General features: G+C 54.1%; 8 protein-coding genes across 8 annotated transcripts in view; 3 read left to right on the top strand and 5 right to left on the bottom strand.

Moving 5' to 3' along the window:
• GUITHDRAFT_108108 (hypothetical protein) overlaps window positions 1-1,788 on the bottom strand; it is a gene marked incomplete at both ends in the record, with an annotated part of 4,978 nt that extends 3,190 nt beyond the window's left edge. Inside the window, 3 exons of the mRNA XM_005832995.1 lie at window positions 234-932; window positions 1,061-1,327; window positions 1,642-1,788. Coding sequence (XP_005833052.1) covers window positions 234-932; window positions 1,061-1,327; window positions 1,642-1,788 — 1,113 coding nt within the window. The remainder of the gene's footprint in view (window positions 1-233; window positions 933-1,060; window positions 1,328-1,641) is intronic.
• Window positions 1,789-2,750: 962 nt separating this feature from the next.
• Window positions 2,751-3,167, bottom strand: GUITHDRAFT_138548 (hypothetical protein; the record flags this gene model as incomplete). Its single annotated transcript, XM_005832996.1, has 1 exon — window positions 2,751-3,167. The coding sequence occupies one exon, from the start codon at window positions 3,165-3,167 to the stop codon at window positions 2,751-2,753; it is 417 nt and encodes a 138-aa protein (XP_005833053.1).
• Window positions 3,168-4,730: 1,563 nt separating this feature from the next.
• On the bottom strand, window positions 4,731-5,614 carry GUITHDRAFT_44546 (hypothetical protein; the record flags this gene model as incomplete). Its single annotated transcript, XM_005832997.1, has 4 exons — window positions 4,731-4,941; window positions 4,987-5,104; window positions 5,159-5,429; window positions 5,516-5,614. Coding segments are annotated over 4 exons (699 nt in total), but the record flags the coding sequence as incomplete, so codon positions are not given.
• A 1,668-nt stretch (window positions 5,615-7,282) lies between these two features.
• GUITHDRAFT_138550 (hypothetical protein) lies at window positions 7,283-8,590 on the top strand (the record flags this gene model as incomplete). Its single annotated transcript, XM_005832998.1, has 1 exon — window positions 7,283-8,590. The coding sequence occupies one exon, from the start codon at window positions 7,283-7,285 to the stop codon at window positions 8,588-8,590; it is 1,308 nt and encodes a 435-aa protein (XP_005833055.1).
• Window positions 8,591-8,843: 253 nt separating this feature from the next.
• Window positions 8,844-9,911, bottom strand: GUITHDRAFT_108112 (hypothetical protein; the record flags this gene model as incomplete). Its single annotated transcript, XM_005832999.1, has 8 exons — window positions 8,844-8,912; window positions 8,960-9,011; window positions 9,069-9,359; window positions 9,410-9,482; window positions 9,532-9,586; window positions 9,636-9,668; window positions 9,716-9,790; window positions 9,837-9,911. 8 exons carry the CDS (start codon window positions 9,909-9,911, stop codon window positions 8,844-8,846), a joined length of 723 nt encoding a protein of 240 aa, XP_005833056.1.
• Window positions 9,912-10,935: 1,024 nt separating this feature from the next.
• GUITHDRAFT_138552 (hypothetical protein) lies at window positions 10,936-12,225 on the bottom strand (the record flags this gene model as incomplete). The annotated part of the gene is made up of 9 exons (XM_005833000.1): window positions 10,936-11,019; window positions 11,143-11,178; window positions 11,240-11,273; window positions 11,321-11,388; window positions 11,442-11,528; window positions 11,589-11,659; window positions 11,713-11,845; window positions 11,924-12,059; window positions 12,110-12,225. 9 exons carry the CDS (start codon window positions 12,223-12,225, stop codon window positions 10,936-10,938), a joined length of 765 nt encoding a protein of 254 aa, XP_005833057.1.
• A 261-nt stretch (window positions 12,226-12,486) lies between these two features.
• On the top strand, window positions 12,487-14,784 carry GUITHDRAFT_108114 (hypothetical protein; the record flags this gene model as incomplete). Its single annotated transcript, XM_005833001.1, has 1 exon — window positions 12,487-14,784. The coding sequence occupies one exon, from the start codon at window positions 12,487-12,489 to the stop codon at window positions 14,782-14,784; it is 2,298 nt and encodes a 765-aa protein (XP_005833058.1).
• Window positions 14,785-16,213: 1,429 nt separating this feature from the next.
• On the top strand, window positions 16,214-17,221 carry GUITHDRAFT_108115 (hypothetical protein; the record flags this gene model as incomplete). Its single annotated transcript, XM_005833002.1, has 10 exons — window positions 16,214-16,227; window positions 16,278-16,323; window positions 16,373-16,474; window positions 16,569-16,622; window positions 16,681-16,714; window positions 16,763-16,822; window positions 16,872-16,920; window positions 16,967-17,034; window positions 17,091-17,116; window positions 17,171-17,221. The coding sequence occupies 10 exons, from the start codon at window positions 16,214-16,216 to the stop codon at window positions 17,219-17,221; spliced, it is 504 nt and encodes a 167-aa protein (XP_005833059.1).
• Between the last annotated feature and the right edge of the window lie 240 nt (window positions 17,222-17,461).

Below are 17,461 nucleotides of genomic sequence, written 5' to 3' on the forward strand. Positions count from 1 at the left end.
TGATCATATCCCTTGTCGTCCTCTCTATGATCCCCTCCAGCTCGCTCGTCTCTTTCTCAATCCTCTGCTCCATCCTCCCCATCTCCTCGTGCAGCTCCCGCGTGTCGCTCTCGCAAAGGTCCACGCAAGCGTCAAGCGCTCGCTGCAGCCGTGTCGATCCTCCCCCCAACCTCCCTCCACCTCTCTTGCTCCGCTCCTCTCCTACCCTCCAGCTCCGACTGCACTCTCCTCACCAGCTCGTCCCTCCCGTTCTCCAGCGCCTTCACCCTGTTGTCCATCACCTCCAGCAAGTCCCTCCCTTCCTGCATGCCGGACATAGCTCCCCTCCTCACCATCATCCTCAGTTCGTCCACCTCCTCCTCCACAGCCACCATCCTCCTCGACGCCTCCTGCTCCGCCTCCTCCCGCTGCTTCACCTCCTGCGTGAGGTCAGCGAGGATGCTCTTGATGCTCTTCGAGTGCGAGTTGCTCTTAGCCTGCAGCAGCTTCAAGCTCGCTGCTGTCGCCGTCTCCTCCCCGCCCTCCTCCCTCCTCCCCTCCTTCCCTGCCTCTGCCTCCAGAAACGCGAGCCTCTGCCCCAGCTCCTCCTGCCCCTTCATCCTCCCTCGAATTTCCGCGCGGACCACCTCCTCCAGGTAGGAGCTGGACTTTGCCCAGCCCTCTGTCGCCTCCTCCGACAGCCGCCGCAGCTCTAGCCTCACCTGCTTCATCGTCCTACTATTGTGCTCCTCCTGCTCCCCGGCTGTAACCTCCAGCCTCCTGACCGCTTCCTCCGTCCTCGCGCTCATCTCCTCCAGTCGCTGCATCGTCGTTCGCTCGCTCTGCTCCACCGTTCGGATCAGCTCGTTCATCCTCGAGTGCAAGTCTGTCAGCCTGGCCTCTGTCTCTTTCCTCACTAGCTGCTGCTGCTGCTCCCGTGCGTTCCCTTCCGCCTGATCAACGCAAATCAGCCTCAGGAGAGTGTGACAAGGAGAGGAGGGAAGGTGAGGAGAGGAGAGAGGCGAGGGCGTTAGGACAGGGTTGAAGGGAGAAGGACGAAGTGGAAGGCGAGGAGGAGGACCTGGTTCTTGACAAGCAGCGATGAGTCCCTCTCCTCCATCTCCTGCTGGACGCTGTTGAGGTCGAGCTGGAGGGCATGCAGCGTCTGCCTCATCCTCTCCTGCAGGGTGTGATGGTTGCTCGCAAGCATCTCCCTGACCGCCTCCTCCGTCCCCTTGTTCGCCTCCTCCCCCGCGCTCCTCATCACACGGATGGCCTGCTCTAGCTCCAGCAGCTTCACCTCCATCTCCCTCCTGTGCGTCACGTGGTACTGGACCTGAGACGCTCCCTGCCCAGACATCATGAGGGGAACCACCTACGTCATGCCCCCCTCCACATCTTGATCATCGTCTCCATCAGTGTATCATGACTCAAATTCTCCTCCTCCAAACCCCTCTCACCCCTGCTCCTGCTCCTGCTCCTGCTCCTGCTCCTGCTCCTGCTCCTGCTCCTGCTCCTGCTCCTGCTCCTTTTTTCCCTCGACCTCCTCCTCCGGCTTCATCTTCATCGAAACCACCTCCTTCACCATCATTCGCACAGTCTCAAATATTATCCCACCACCTCCGACACCATCACCATCACACAACTCAGTCTCCATCTTACATGCTGGAGAATCGATGCCTCTGCTGTCTCCACCGCATGCAGTCGCTTCTCCATCGCGTTCATCAGCAAATTCTGCTGCTCCAACGTGTCTCTCATCATCTCCGCCTGTCGCCTCTCCTGCTCTGCCGCCAGCTGAAGCTCGTTCATCTGCCGTCCTGCAGTCATGCTCCCACCCCTCCACCCCTCCTCCAGTACCGCTCCACCCCTCATATCCTTCCAACCCCCACCTCCCTCCTCTTGGCACTTCCCTCTTCTTCCCCTGATCCTTATCCTTTTGCACGCTCTCTCCCCGCGCTCCTCCTCCCTCCCCTCCCTCCCTCTCCTCCCTCCTCCCCTCCCTCCCCCTCCCTCCCTCCCCTCCCTCCCTCCCCTCCCTCTCCTCACCTTCCGCAGGGCCGACGCTGCTCTCTCCGAATCGATCGATGCCACTTGCTCCAGGTGAGAATGAAGCTTGTGCGCGATGTCCCGCTCAAGCTGCAGAAGCTTCTCATGAGGAGCAAGCATCTTGCTGTCCGCCCTCAACGACGCATTCTCGATCTCCAGAGCCTATTGAATCATCACCGTCATCTAGATTATCATCGCCGCCGCATACAACAACACAGCTACACTCCTCCTCCTCCTCCTCCTCCTCCTCCTCCTCCTCCTCCTCCTCAACTAATGATTATCCCTGTAGTTATATAGCGAATTCATCATCATCATCATCATCATCATCATCATCATCATCATCATCATCATCTTACCATCATCCTCTCCCTCAGTTGTGAGTTATCCCTAGCTGCTGAGCTGTAACAGTACCATGTGAGCACAGAGGGAAAGGAGGCAGGAGGGGGAAACAAGGAGCAGGGATAGACGAAGGAGGAGGGGGAAGAGCAAGATAACCTGAGATCGTTTTCCATCGCTGAAACTTTTCCATAGAGTCCGAGCAGGAGCTCTTGCGCCTGACAGAATTTTATTCGTCCTTCCGCTAGGAAACGCAACAAGGCATGAAGGAAAACATCCTACATTCTAACCAACGACAACAAACATCCACCACCGTCATTCCCTTACAAGATCACCATCACCATCACCATCACCATCACCATCATCATGTTTGACCATGACTCTGTACATCACAACAAGTTCATCTTTCCATTCATCTTCATCTTGTTCACCTCCATCTCCAGAATGTTTTGCACTTGTGCCCTCTGCCCGTGCTGCTCCTCTCCGCGCATGGGGGGGGTTGGAATTTCTCGCCTTTCCTTGCTCTCGCGCTGCCGTGATCGCGGCCTTGCTTCCGCTCTCTTGTTCCTTTCTTGGGGGGGAGCAGCAGGAGCTGACTTCTGGATCTCGGGTAGAACGAATTCTTCAGCGGCATTTCTTTTCCTTGCATTTGGTTCAGAGGGGTTGCTAATGAACGCTGCTTCGTTCGATCGCCTCTGTCGGTCAGCTTCCATCTGCATCAGGAGCTCTCTGCCATACTCTCTCTTCGATCGCCGAGCATGCATGGCCTGATCAGGGTTCTCCCCAGCCAAGACGTTACTAGCCATGACTGCAACGAACTCCCTGCAACTTGCTTGCTAACGAGCCCGAGGGAAGGAGCGTCAAGGAACAGCAGTGGGAGGTCTGATCAGAAAGACAGGTATGATACTGCAAGGTCAGTCTGCTTCCCTTCTCCTCGTCTCCTCTCGCCCTCACTACCCCGCACCTTCGCCATCAACCCAAGAGCGAATAAGCAGCCGTTGAATCTCATCACCCTCATACCGCTCAAATGAACTTCGGACCCTGCTTCGGACCCAGTTCGGACTCCCCGGACCCGGCTTCCGAAGTTCGGACCGGGAAGGCCGCCGGCCCCCGGCGCCGGGCGGCCGCCGGGCGGCCCGGGTTGCAGTTGCCACTGAGTGACTTACCGTGGTTGATCCAGTCACCCGGCTTTACTCCGATCACACGAGTCAGGATCGGACTCATCAGCGCGCCGGGGCACCCGTGACGGCGCCGGGGGTGACTCTGAGACGGACGGTGGGCCTGCCAGTGACTCGCGGCCCGTGACCATCGGACAGTGAGGCCGCACCCGGCGGGCGGCCGGGCAGCTGAGGTACTGTGGGCCCGGTCAGGAATTGAGGTGCTGAGAGTTTACTTAGGCTACAACTTAAGTCACAGTTACACAGGTCGCTAACTTAACAGTGCTCGCGATAATTTACATCGATCTTATTGGTTGCCTTGCGAAAGGTTTTCAACCCATCGGGTTTGGCCACTGGCCCGAGCCCACCGTCAGTGTTCACGGTTGATTCACCAACTTGCGGCCACCGCTGGTCCGACGGTCCCGAGTTATTGTCCTCTTGAAGAGTTCTTGATCTGCGGCATGTAACCCGAGGAGGCATACCTGACCAAGCTGCAGGCCGGGAGTCACAATATGATCGTAACATCAAAGTGGCATGAGCTCACCTGCCCTGCTTCGTATGGCTTCGTGGGAACAGCGCAGATTGTCGGATCTTTTTCTGGCCCGACATTTCTGATTCCGTCTCTTCTAGTTGGAAGTTGTGGGCAGGTGCCGAACTCCTGCGCAGCAGAACCCTGTACTTCATCAGTGGGTTCTCCTGTATTTGACGCGCTGATCGCTCAGCCGAGCCGTTGAATAGGGGCTGTAACGCGACCTTCTTGGCAGGCAGGTGTATCCGCTTTCCTTTCGATGGCATGCGAGCAAATCCGGCATTATGGTCCTGATCCGCAAGAGCTTTTCTGTTCGCACTATCCACACTGTGAGTATCGAAGCCTTCTAATTCACTTTCGTCGAAAGACATCAAGGGAGCATTCAGACACTCCGCTGCACTCCAACGATTCTTGGGATCCGCTGATAACAGACCATTGAGGAACTTCGTCCACTGATCAGCAGAGGCAGAAATTTCTTTCCAAGAATGGTTCGACATGTCCTTTAACCTTTCGGACTGGAACTTGTTTGTGACGCAGCAACCCTTGACCTGGAGAAATCTGGTCAGGACACGGGGAAGGGGAGAGCAGTGCGATTTCACCATTGAATCAAGTCGGTAAGGATAGCTCGGCCACTGCTCAAAGTGGGTGCAACAGTTCATCTTCGAAAGGAAGTCCTTGTCTTGAGGAGTTCCAATCAGCTGGAAGATTCGCAGCAGCTGATCCCCGTTGTAGTTGAAATGAGAACTCTTTGGGCATTTGCAAACATCTTCTATCTTGCCAGGAAAAGCACATCTGCCCAACAGCATTTCCAATACGACACACCCAATCGACCACAAATCAATCTTGGAACAGTACATGGAGGTACCCATGATTAGCTCAGGTGCGCGATACCACCTGTCCAATTCTCAGAACCAAACCATGAAATTGTGTACAACTAACAGGGTGGAAATTTCACGACGGACAGGAAGTTTGGGCTCTGTCAAGTATCGTGAAAGACCGAAGTCTCCTATCTTGATCGACATGTCAAAGAATACAAGGATGTTTGATGGTTTGAGATCTGTACCAAGCAAGTCATCATCAAGAAGGTACAAGGAATTTGTAATAGAATCACCTCTGTGCACAACTTTCTCATTGTGCAAGAAATCCAAGCCCTGCAAGATTCCCTTGGTCCACCGCTGAACTACTGAAAGCGGGAGGCCACAGCTCTGTCGTTTGATCATGACATGGAGGTCCACCATTGCCTCCTCCAAGATCAGAACCCTCTTGTCCGATGTGACACCAATCAAGCTGACGACATTCGGATGCGCTGGAAGAGACGACATGATCTCGATCTCGCGACGAAAAGACTCCAGCATATTCTCCGATGGCCGTTTGTCTTTGCTCTGTTTCATTCATGCAATGTCATTTCCATTGCCTGCAAAAACCTTACACTCACCACTTCGGGGTCGAGATCTTGATCTGGGTATACTACTTTAACGACTACATCTTGCTTGTTGTTGAGGATCGTTGCCTGCCATACACTTCCGTAGGCTCCTTTTCCGATCCTTTCAGCCACCTGAAGCATGTCTCAATATTGGGGACGTTTCGAGTTAGGGGATGTGCATTCACCTCCAGATCAGCCCGTTTGTAGACCTTGACGCGAGAGTTTGTCATAGCTAAGACATGTAAGTGCTGATAGATACGATCGGGGGTTTTCCTCACCTCAAGAATTTTCAGCGGGCCCAAAAATGTGTAACAGCAACTTTTCCCATTCCTAGTCCAGAATCTATAACCAAACATCCATTAGAACGGATTTAATGTTCCGAAGGATAATTCATATGCCATGACACTACATAAAGCAAAGAACAAATCGGGACCTGGTATGGAAACACGGCACTTGCCGTGGTAGGTGTTCGTATGAACACAAACGTACCAATCAATCGTTCTGACCCGTATGAGATTGATCACAGAAGCAAATTCCAATCTCTGCGTTCTAAACAAGTGCACACTAGTGTGTCATTACAACGTGTTTCTTTCTACAATCAGCCTCCCCTGCGCACTTTCTCTCAATGCATCACGTGCTGGTCCTCAGAAAGCATGTCTGTCCCACCGCGCTTCTCGTCGCGATCAGGTCCATAGCTTTTTAATTATCTGTGTAGGGTGGTAATTACAATGATTTGATTGAATAATGAACATCTCAATAAAAATATTCAATATTGAAGGAGAATATTTCAAATTAGTGGATTAGAACACCACCTTCACCGAATTTGCAACAGTTGGGAAAAAAAATCTGGCAGGGCCCATGGTACAAAAAAAATCATTAAAACAGTTTTATGATGGGATGATAAACCTCCAAACACGGAAATACATGATTTCAGAGTCCTCACTCTGTGGGCTAGTGTAGTAAAACAAGCTTTAAATATCCTTTTAATATCACCCCACCCATGTCCTATTACCAGAAATGTACCGAGCTCATTTTCCGCGACCCTACCCCTCCTTGTAGGTATAATTCAACCCTAATTTACCAATAAGCACTGTTGTTGTACCCCTCCCAAAGAGTCAACAGGAGGCAGCGAGCGGTCCAACCACCCGTCCTAAAAAAGTCGACAAATTTGGTTACCACCACGCAAATCATGCTGAAAAGGACGGGTGCTGTGATATCAACAAACATCAGCAATTCATGGACCCTACCCCCAAATGAAATATCTTCGAATACCCCTGTTGATACGGCAGAGTGCCCCGCAGCACCAGTAAGGGAACTACGGGGTGGTACTCCCGCCTATTGGACCTATGACCTCGAAATTTCCTAAAATCCGCTTCTATAGCTGTTTCGGTACCCCACCCCTCCGTGGAAATGGAGGTGAAACTTTTGGGGGTATCTGTTAGTGAACATTCGAAATTCTGTGGAAAATTTGACTGTTTCGTAGCAACATTTCAAATCAAATTCCGAACGGCGGAGTCGGAACAAAGCCTGGTGATACCTAAAACGTATTTTATCATAAAGTGTAGTAGAATGTAAGCAGCAGTACAGAAATGGCTGAGATAGCCTATAAGTTTTTAAAACCATATCTCAAAAATCCTTTTATACGTTTTGCTATACATCCGATCCGACTTTGAGTAAAAGAATCCGACTTGAGTCGTCACTGAGTGGCGGTTATTCGGTCGTTTCTTCACTGACCAATGTGGTAACGGATCCTTGACCTCCCCATTAAGCGCGTAACTGAAATCTATTTCCGGCAGAGCCGGGACACGCGTAATGGCTGTTCCTGCAGAGTTTGTTTGCTATGTCGAGCGGCAAGCACCCGCTACTGCCTCTTCATCCTCCAAGAGGAGGAGAGCAGCTGTAGCTGCCGTGCTCCTTGCAGTCGCTATCTGTGCTGCTGCTCTTCTCGTCTCTTCTCCGTCCGGCAAGAGTGTCGGCCGTGTCAACTTCCTGACGATGAAAAGAAGTCAGACAACCTCGCTTGCAAGGGCGCATGATGTTAAGCTTGCAACACAGCTCATCCGAGCAGCTCCTCACTCATCCGTCCAGTCGATGGAGCTCATTTTGAAGCATTGGCAAGATCATATGGTTTCCAACTTAGATGCGGACGTCAGCAGAGGTCTCATGCTTGCAATGGTGCCAAAGAACATCGAGACCGCTCTGGAGGAATCGGGAAAACTTTGCGAGAAGAAGGACATCATCTTCAGCAAGTTCAGCCAGCTCCTCGCAAAACTCTCCAAAGAGTCTAAGACGAGAAACGAGACCGATCAAACTGCACATGATGCTCAAGTCGCAGCTACCGAGGCATGGCTTGATTCTGAATCTGAATACCGCCTGGAGGAAGAGAAGAAGAAGGAAGCTCTGGATGGAGCTTCATACGCTCGTGCTGAGTATGAGAAGTGGGCTGAAACGGTGAAGCGTACCAGTGAACGTCTTGCTACGATGCAAACGAATTACGACAAGGAGATGGCAGACATCAACTCTCAGAGGTCTCTGATCCAGGAGATTCTTCGCCTATTTGGTGTACTTGGCAGCGAGCCGCTAGATTCAGCTACTGCAAATGCAGGAGGGTACATGGCGTCCGAGAAGGCTCATCCTCTCACCCTGAAAGAGATCAAGTCGAAGATTTCACTGCTCAGGCAAGAGGCGGTCAACGGCGGAGCCATCAAGCTTCAACTTGTCAACCAGCTTGAGTCCAAGCTTGCCAACTATGCAGAGACAGACGAAGTGAAGAAGCTTCTGTCTGGCATGATCAGCGACCTCAATACACGTGAGGAAGTGATCAGTTCCGCGCTCAAACAGACTCAGGAAGAGCTTGAGAAGCACAAGAAGAAGCTTGTAGACTACGAAACGCAAGTTGTCGATCTCTCCAATGCAGCAGACAAGGCGCAGGAATCAGCTGCTGCCCAGGACCTCAAGCGCCAAGCTTTGAACGGAAAGAAGAAGGACGCGTCGGAGAACTATAAGAACGAACATGCCGAGTATGTCATCGTCGCACCCCCAGCGGATCGAGCTATCACCATCCTTGAGGTGATCATGAAGAAGATCAACGAGTTTTGTGCTGCCTCGACCTCTCAGTAGTGAGTTCATAGCAAGATAACGTTGAAGTTCTGTGGTGTGAACTTCGCTGTAATTCTAACAGCTTTCGGCTAGTAGTTTATTTGTCGAGGACGATTCCAAAAAAAGAAAACAAAAATATGCGTTGACTCTTAGTCATCCTTCACACCAACCTAGGGGATCACATATTTTTTGAATGCTATACATTTCACTATCCATCAGTAGATTTACATGTCATGGAAGCAGGATGCGCGCGAATCTTGCTGCCTTGAAAACATTATTGATAAACCTTCAGGTTTGACGAGACGGGAATGCTGTAACCTAGCTGTTTCATATTCCTCACCACCTGTGCATCCTTCAACTGAAGTAGCATCACACTGTCGAGGGGCATACCACATTCAACTTCAAAACCACGGTTCCACTCGTTCGCACGCGGGTCACCTCTCTAGGAAACGTCCCTCAGCTGCCTTTCGTCCCAAGTGTAGCAGGTCGACAGACATACCTGCCAGTTGGCAGAGCAGGCCTCTTCGGATCGATGTATTCTACAACAACTGCTGTCACGTAGCTGGGGCAAGAATGCAAAACATCTCTGGCTGAACCTGCTGGGGTAGCGTGGATCCATCCGATGAACTGTTGGAGCAGAGAAGACTGAGGCAGGCAAGTTAGCATCTGAGCCATGGCTCGAGGCAAACGGCCGACCGAGAGCGGGCGGAACATCGGGACTTCAACCTCGTGTGCGCCAGGCACTACAGGGATGTGTACGGAGCCATAGCCGCGAATGACGTCACGATTCCTGATGGCATGTGAGAACATGCACAGCACCAGCAAGGTCATCAGAGTTACAAGAAGTCCGTCCCATGCACTGTCAACACGATCTGTGGCCAGCCATAAACATTCGTGCTCTTGAAAGTGAGTTCTGACTCGGAGTGTCAGGCCGCTGAACCCAAGGGTACACAACTCTCGACCTAGAGGAAAGTTCCACACAACTCTGGAATCGCTTCCTGGGGAGATGGAAGCCACCTATTGCGCTGGTGTTCAGCTTTCACATTGTGCTAGCAGAACGATGAACCTGGGTGACCCCTTCCTCCATCCCAGCAACCACCTGCGGGTACCATCACACCAGAACGACAGGCTGTGACATGGTAGGACCTGCCAATCAATGCCATGGTGAACGAGGATGTTGCAATAAAGGTTGTCGTCTCCTGCGAAGGATCCACTTTCCACCTGCTCAACGGTCAATGCTTCCGCAGAATACAACTGTTCCCATCACCTGGCCTGTCACATGAAGCTCGAATGTGGAAGGAGGCGCTGCGTTCCGATCAAGCATAGCAGATGAAGTCGCCATCCTTCCGCAAACATCAGCGAGATTCAGGAAAGCTTGCTATCGCTCGTCCCGTGTTCCTCCCACTACACCCTCATGGTCCTCGTTTCCACTTCGATTGCTCCACCGCTCTCCCTGAGCCCTCAAACGACCTCCTGAGCGTCCACCACTTTCAAGACATGACTATGACTTGTTTTCACAAAGCTACATCTCCCTTCAAGATCTGAAGCCTTCTTTTCGGGCCCTAGCGCCCAACTACTTTCAATCTGGGTCGTCCCTGGCTCTGCCGTCCCTTCAGCCCTTTCATCCTGCGTGTCTTCGGTGCTGTACTCCAGCCCTGCTCTCAAAAGTCCCCCTCCATGATAGGACACCAACATGCTTCTCCTCCTTCTCTCCTCCCTACGCCTCTTGTCTTCCTCTCCTCTCCCCCTCCTCTCCTCTCCACTCATGCCAACGGAATGGCGGGAAGCCGCTACCGGCTACCCTACCCTACCCTGTGAAGAATATCGGGGCGCTGCTGTCGAGATCGAGGATAATGGTGGGGTCATTGTATGTACTTAGAAGGGGTGTCGGAATAGTATTGTGTCGGGGTAATTGGAATAGTGAGGGGTGGGGTAGTAAAACCGAAACCACAGTGCTCAAATTTTGCTCTGACGTCGATTTTTACATTGCGAGGGGAGGGAGGGGGAGGGGAGGGGGAGGGAGGGGGAGGGAGGGGGAGGGAGGGGAGGGAGGGGAGGGAGGGGAGGGAGGGGAGGGAGGGGAGGGAGGGGAGGGAGGGGAGGGAGGGGAGAGGGGGCAGAGGACAGACAGAAAGTGAGGAAGTGTGATGGTAGCATCTTGATTGAAGGAACATGGCTGGATAAAGCTTCACGACTTCTGTTTTACCCTTTGCCCGAAAGCCTTCATTCGTTGTTTTTTTCATTGCCGTTTCTACCCTCATCAAACATTGTCGACTCGCCGCAGGATGAACGTCGTTCCTTTGTTTCCACGCGAGCTGCATGATGCAGTGGTTAGAACAAAACAGGAGAAAACGACAGGGTATGAGTCAGCCGGACATTCTCAAATTTTGCGAAAGGAAAGTCGTATCGAGCCATCCTTTCGCCTCGTCGCCCAACAGCCGAAAAGGAACCTGCAGATCATGAACGTGAATGGCGAACAGGGTGAAACACGTAATACAGGATATGGGATGCGGAGAGGTCCGAGCTGTGAGAAACAAGCTCAGGGGAAGGCCTGATAGCAATGCACAGCTCACCTGGAAGTATGCTAGATCGAAAGTGAAAGAGATTCTCTGTGGAAAGAAAGACGATTTGATCGTTCACGCCATGTCGAAAGAAGAGAACGAGTTGCACCTTGCTGGTCGCCCTGTCGACGGTTGCGGCGGCACTGGAGCAGCTTCAAGTCAGAGACAAGGTTGGAGGGAGTAGTGGTACCTCAGTCTGAGATAGAGGTTCTCTCCGCTCCCGAAGCGAACATATTGATCCACACGAGGATCTTGACCCTGCGGCAGTGTGATCAGAGACAAGACTGTTGAGAGAGTTTGCAAGCTGAGACCTGAAGCCGAATGTTCTGAGTGATCGTGATGCCTTCAATCGATGTTACTGTCCTCTGGACCCCGATGCCCTCAGCCGCGATCTCGGTCTATCGAGCGCTCACCTGGATAGGAGAGGAGGAGGATGCTTGTGTTATCATCTCGGAGACCTTGCTGTCCTCTCCCAAGATGCTTGACAGAACTCCCTCGAGGCCAGGCTTCGTCCCGTCCACGCGCTTTCCTGGGATGGTGTTGTATCAGAGGAGAGCTCGCAGCGCCATGGCCGAGGTGCACCTAGAGGATTTCGGAGGTCGAACTTGGACTTGGAGGTGTACAGCAGCTCCCAATCTCCCTCTATCAGAGACGATACAGCTGGGTCCGCTACCCCTCCTGCCTCCTCCAGGTTGTCGATCGCGGATTGGATTTCCTGCACACGCCATCAGCACGCATCCCCCCCCCCCCCCCTCCTCTCGAGCGTCGACCAGCGGGTCAGTCCCTCACCTACCTGCAGCTGCTCTTGGGTTGCTCGCTGTCCTCGGCCTCTCGTTTGGCGGATCAGCTTCATCAAGCTCTGCTCCACGTCCGCTGAAGTAGCCGAGCACACTATCCCAGCCCTTGCTGCTCGCCTACTGCTGTGCTGCCTGCCGACCTTCCTGTCATGGGCAGGGAGGGGAATGGAGGTAGGATCGACCTGGTTGACAGACGCGGAACGGAAGCATCATGAATAAGGTGGCTGCAAGTGAAGGAGAAAGTGTCTTCCGCAAGGACAGCGAGGCACAGAGCGAAGAAAAGCCGGGAAGGGCGCATGCTGCTGGTCCTGTTTGATTGAGGTGATAGTTAGTGAAGCTCCCTTGCTTACAACCGGATTCTATCTGCCATATCACTCCACTTCCCCCTCTTCCTCCTCTTCCTCCTCTTCCTCCTCTTTCCCGCCCCCCTTGGTCGTTTGCCATGGGCATGTTCTTTTAAGCGCTCGATTCTCCCTGCGGCAGCAGCTCATTTGTTCTAATTGACAGCTGCTGCCCCCTGCCCTTTGCCGGGGAACATGCAGGAGAGCGCAGGGTGGTAATGGGAGGGGAGGAGACGCTGCTGAGGCGCGCGGCGCTGGCAGTGGCTGAGAACGAGGAGAGGTATGAGAGCTTCGGCTGCATGCCAGAGGATGTCGCTGATCGGATCATGTACGCCATTCAACAGAGGGGACAGGTGTCGCTGGGGACCTTGCTCAAGTTCTCCTCGTGCACCCTCACATCCGTGGGACTGGGCAGCCATGGCGTTACTGACGACTGGATGTTCGTGCTGTCATGCATGCACTTGAAGACGCTGGACCTCTCCTCCAACCCGTGGCTGACTGATGCCGGCATCGCGCTCTTGGTCAGCTTCCCAAGGAGTACAAGCGGGGGGCGGCGCAGCAAGCAAGACGGAGGGCGGGCTTCTCCCATGCCGAGGAGGAGGAAGAGCTCTTCGAAGAAGAAGATGGTCAGACAGGAAGGAAGAAACTCTGAAGACTCGGAGAGCGCAGGGTCTACGCCCTCCTCCTCCTCCTGGAACGACTCGTGGAGCATGGAGGGCTGCATGAGCCGGTGGAACTTCGCGGGAGGTTCCCCATCGCTCTCCGTGCAGAGCCTGATCCTAACAGGAACAGGAGTGTCCAACAGCGGGCTAGCGTTTCTCCCCCAGCTTCCCCACCTCACCAGGCTGGAGATCGGGCAGACTGATCGAATCTCCAATACCGGCATGCAGTGGGTGGCCAGGTGTGCTGGACTCTCGGAGCTCCGGTGCACTTTCCTGCCCAAAGTTACCACAGGCGTTCAGTTCCTCTCAGAGCTGAAGGGCCTGACCTACCTTGACTTGCAGGGCTGCTCCAAGTTGACCGACGCCTGCGTGCAGCCGCTGGCTTCTCTTGGATCCCTCGAGAGGCTCGACCTTCGCTTCTGCCCCAAGATCAGCAATGTCATGTTGAGAACCTTCGCGCTCCTCAAGTCTCTGAGTGACCTGCAGCTGTCCTCCTCAGGGATCCGCATCGCCGACACGTCCAACATGCCGTACTGGGAGCTGAGCGTGCTGAAGCTTGTTTCCATCTCGCTCTCCGAGTGTCTAATAGAGCCCAGCATGCTGTCGACATTGTCATGCCTGGAGAGCTTGTACCTCCTCCGATGCTCCTTCTGCTCTTGCGATCGATGCAACCTGAGGCATGCACACGATGCGAGGTGCGTGCAGGGGGACTTGCACGGGTCTCTCCTATCCCTCAAGCGCCTCCGGTCCCTCCAGCTTGTTCGCTGCTCGCTGCCGGACGACTGCATCGACGCTTCTCTCTTGAACGGGCTGACGATGCTAAACCTCTGCGAGAGCCAGTATGCCTCTGCCTCCCTCCGCCAGATCTTTCATCAAGGAACGTCCCTTGCAAGCCTGAACCTGATGGGATGGGATGTTGGCCATGAAGAGGTCGGCGACAAGGGGCAGGAGGCGGAGTCGAGATCGCTGAGCCTCTCTCTCCTTGAGAGGTTGGAGCTTCCTCGCTTCGTGGGCATCTCCGCACACCTTCGGGATTTCTCCGGCTTCTCCATGTTGCGGACGCTCGACCTGAAGCATTCCGACATGCGCGATGAGGCAGCGGCATCGCTCATGAGCTTGCTGTTCCTGGAGTGGATTGACGTCTCCAAGTGCAAGGCGCTCAGCCTTCACGGGCTGCTCGCTTCCCTCCCTCCCAATGTCAGGCACCTGTTTGCTCGAGGGCTCAAGGTTCACTTGGATCATGGCGAAAGGGCTTCGAGGTCCCTCCCTTCCGGGCAACGGAACAAGCGGGCGGAGGAACAAGAGAGTATCTTCGAGATGAGCGACGAGGAGGGCGACGACAACGACGACGATAACGATCGGCGAGTGGACGAGCAAGAGGGGGAGTTCGGGAGCTGCCAGGAGGAGGGAGACTACCTGAACTCCTTTCACCGTCTCGATCAGCTTGAAACCCTTGATATCAGCTCCAGCGACATCCTCATCTCGAAATTTCTCGGAGAATTCCCTCCTACCCTTCGCGTCTTGAAGCTCAACCAGTGCGTGAACGTCTGCAGACAGCTGCACACCATCCTCCCCGAGCAGCTGCAGCAGATCGAGCTCAACGGATGCTACAGTTTCGGGGACGTCGGCCTCCAGTCCATGGTGCGCAAGTGCAAGCGGCTCAGGGACATCAGCCTTGTCGGCGTTCCTTTCGGAGATGCAGGAGCTTGCTCCATCGCCTCCCTCAACAGCCTGCAGACTCTGAGGATACAGACCGACTCCCGGACGCCCCTCACCGACCATGGTCGTGCGATCCTCTACTCCAAGCCCAATGTCACGGTGATCTCCGTCACCAGCGGCACTAGCATCTACTAGACTTGTCACTCGATTCAATGATTTGTACAGCATCGTCATTAGAAATAATCATAGTAGCCCGGGCCTACTGCCTAAAGTACCACCGCTGATCGGCGACTTACAGCCTCGGCGACTCAGCCTGTACGGTACGACGTCGGCTCGGAGCCTCGGAGCCCGGCCCTCCCGGGCACACTGCCCGGGCCGCCGCCGCGCTCCTCAGGCAGTGTCACGTCGCCGCGCGCGGGGCCGGCCGGGCGCGGCGGCCCCCCGGTGCCAGGCGTCCAGCCGACTCGGATGAGTCCGCCGCTGGGGGCGCGGCGAACTTCGGAACAGTTCAACGGTTGAACATATCAGTCACGATTGATTGCGGCTTCAGCGATATTGATTGCAAGTTCAGCGACCCACGTGATTGCAGTGAATATAAGGCACGCCGCTGAGCCTAAGTAAGAGAGGCCGGGCCGACGACACGGGGCCGGGCGTGCGGCGCGGCGCGGTCTGAGAGTCAGTGAGGCAGACAGCCGGCGCCGCGGCCGCGGCCGCCCGCCGGCCCAGCGGAGTCACTCCGGGTGATAACGGCCTGTCCGTCATCACACGGCGGTGACCGTACCGTGCCCCCACCCGGTACTGGCACTGTACGGGCCGTAAGTTCCGACGGTTCATGTCCGTCACTGACAAAGGCGGCCCCCCCGGCCCGGCCGCGCCGCACCGTGACCCGCCGCCGGCGCTGAAGCTCGGCCGCGGCGGCCCGGACCGGCCGGCGTACGCCGTCCGATCCAGACGCACCGTCACTGACCCGGCCCGGGCGCGGCACACCGTGGCACCGGCCCGGGTGGCACGGGCCTGACGGTACTATTCAATGATTCGGTACCGGCCGCCGGCGGCCGGGCGTCACGGTGCAGGGAACTTCGGAACCCACTGATTAAATCACTTAACTCAGATGATTTGAATCGATTGCTGTCAAAATGTCGCTTCGGGACAGTGCGAGAAGAACGGAGTTAGGCGGGGTGAAGGAGGAGGAGGAGGAGGAGGAGAGGGGGGGGGGGCCGAGGGCGAGGGAGAGAGAGACGAATGAAAGACCAGACACAGGGAGTATGAGATGATCTACGAGGAGGTGAAGAAGGAACAAGGGTGTCGAAGCGAAGTGGAGCAGAACGTAGACTGGAAGCAGATGAGAACTTGGAGCGGAGAGGAGAAAGCAGTGATCGTTGAGTTGGAGAAGCAGATTCCAGACATCGATGAGGAAGAATAGGATTGTATATGTTCAGTGAGCATAAAAGGACGGGCATTTCTTCCGAATGCGAGCAGGATACTTGAATATAGCTGGAGTGGTACAGTTTTTTCTCAGTCCCACCTGGACCATTGAACACCGTCTCCCTTTGAGCTCGGTTTAATTTCAGTTCGTCCTTCAGGAAAAGACCTGCGATTATCAGAAAACAGCTGTCTGAGCACAATGAAGGAAGAAAGGTAAGTCATTCAAACGAGAACTAAGCTTGAGCGATTGACACTGTTGGAAGGGAGAATTCGTTGGCGAATGCCGGAATAGCTTTGTTCAGCGCACAGGTAGATATCGAGCCGGAAACTTCAGTCTAGGTGTAACTATGAATCACAGATTCTCTCGTCGGCAGCAATGTTTGTCCTCCTGTGCTCTTTATTCTTTCAAATGGGAGACGACCCTTTTTATCGGAGCGCCTTCATCCCTTCGTACTCTACGGTGAGCTGGAGCGTCCTAGAGGGTCAAACATCTGCATGCACTGGCCTCTGCCAAGGAAGTGGCTGCCTTGTGCTCCGGTCACTGTGAGCTGCAGGCCTGGACGGTCGGGTCGCTAGTCCTCCTCACAGTCTGCGACTTCCTGTTCACTGTACGTGAAGCAGATAGATCCTGGGAGATTTTGAGCTGAAAATTTTGTTTTCCTGCAGAGCTTTGCTGTATCGGGGATCGTCTACTCTCAACGTCTGATCGCTGTAACCCTCGGCTATTCCTCCTGACTTTTGTTTGCAGCCGAAGGACTAGGAAGTTTCTTCGTAGCCAAGTTCCTCATTCTCATCCTCTACTTGATCGGTAGGACTTCGGCCAACAACCCAGTCGATGCTGACAGTCGCGTGCGCAGTGTTCGGGTGCTCGACGGCCTGGACGGGCACGGAGATCTTCTTTTCTTTGTACTTGTGCAATGTTAATAACCGGTGATGCTGATGGGCGTCGCAGATTCTATTTGGTGTACTCGATAGCAGAGATGTACATCGCAATTGCGCTGCACTCGGAACTTCTGAGAGGTTGGACTGTTGCTGTTTTCTACACACATCTCACCGCTGGCTTTCTCAATGGACAGGCAATAAGGAAGAGGATGATGACAAGGTAAACGTTGAATCATGTGCCATGAAGCGCTCGGCTGATGTTGTGTTCATTCAGCCGTATCAATCTCCTGGCCATACCGGCAAATATGTCAGCCGGTTTGTTTAAACAGCCACTGGGACAATTATGTGTAGGGTTGGAACCCAACTCAGAGGGCTCAAAGTTTGAACTGCTCGAAGGGAACATCCTCTTGAGGATTGCAGAGCTCAGTCGTGCATTCCTTGTCACCGAATAACATCCTGCATGAGGTTTACAAGACCTTCCATCTCAACGACCCGTAAGGGAAGATTACCTGCTTGACTTCTTGTTGTCATACAGCGCAAGAAAATCCTGTAACAAATGGTTTAC

The sequence above is a fragment of the Guillardia theta genome (assembly GCF_000315625.1).
Source record: "Guillardia theta CCMP2712 unplaced genomic scaffold GUITHscaffold_32, whole genome shotgun sequence".
NCBI lineage: Eukaryota > Cryptophyceae > Pyrenomonadales > Geminigeraceae > Guillardia > Guillardia theta.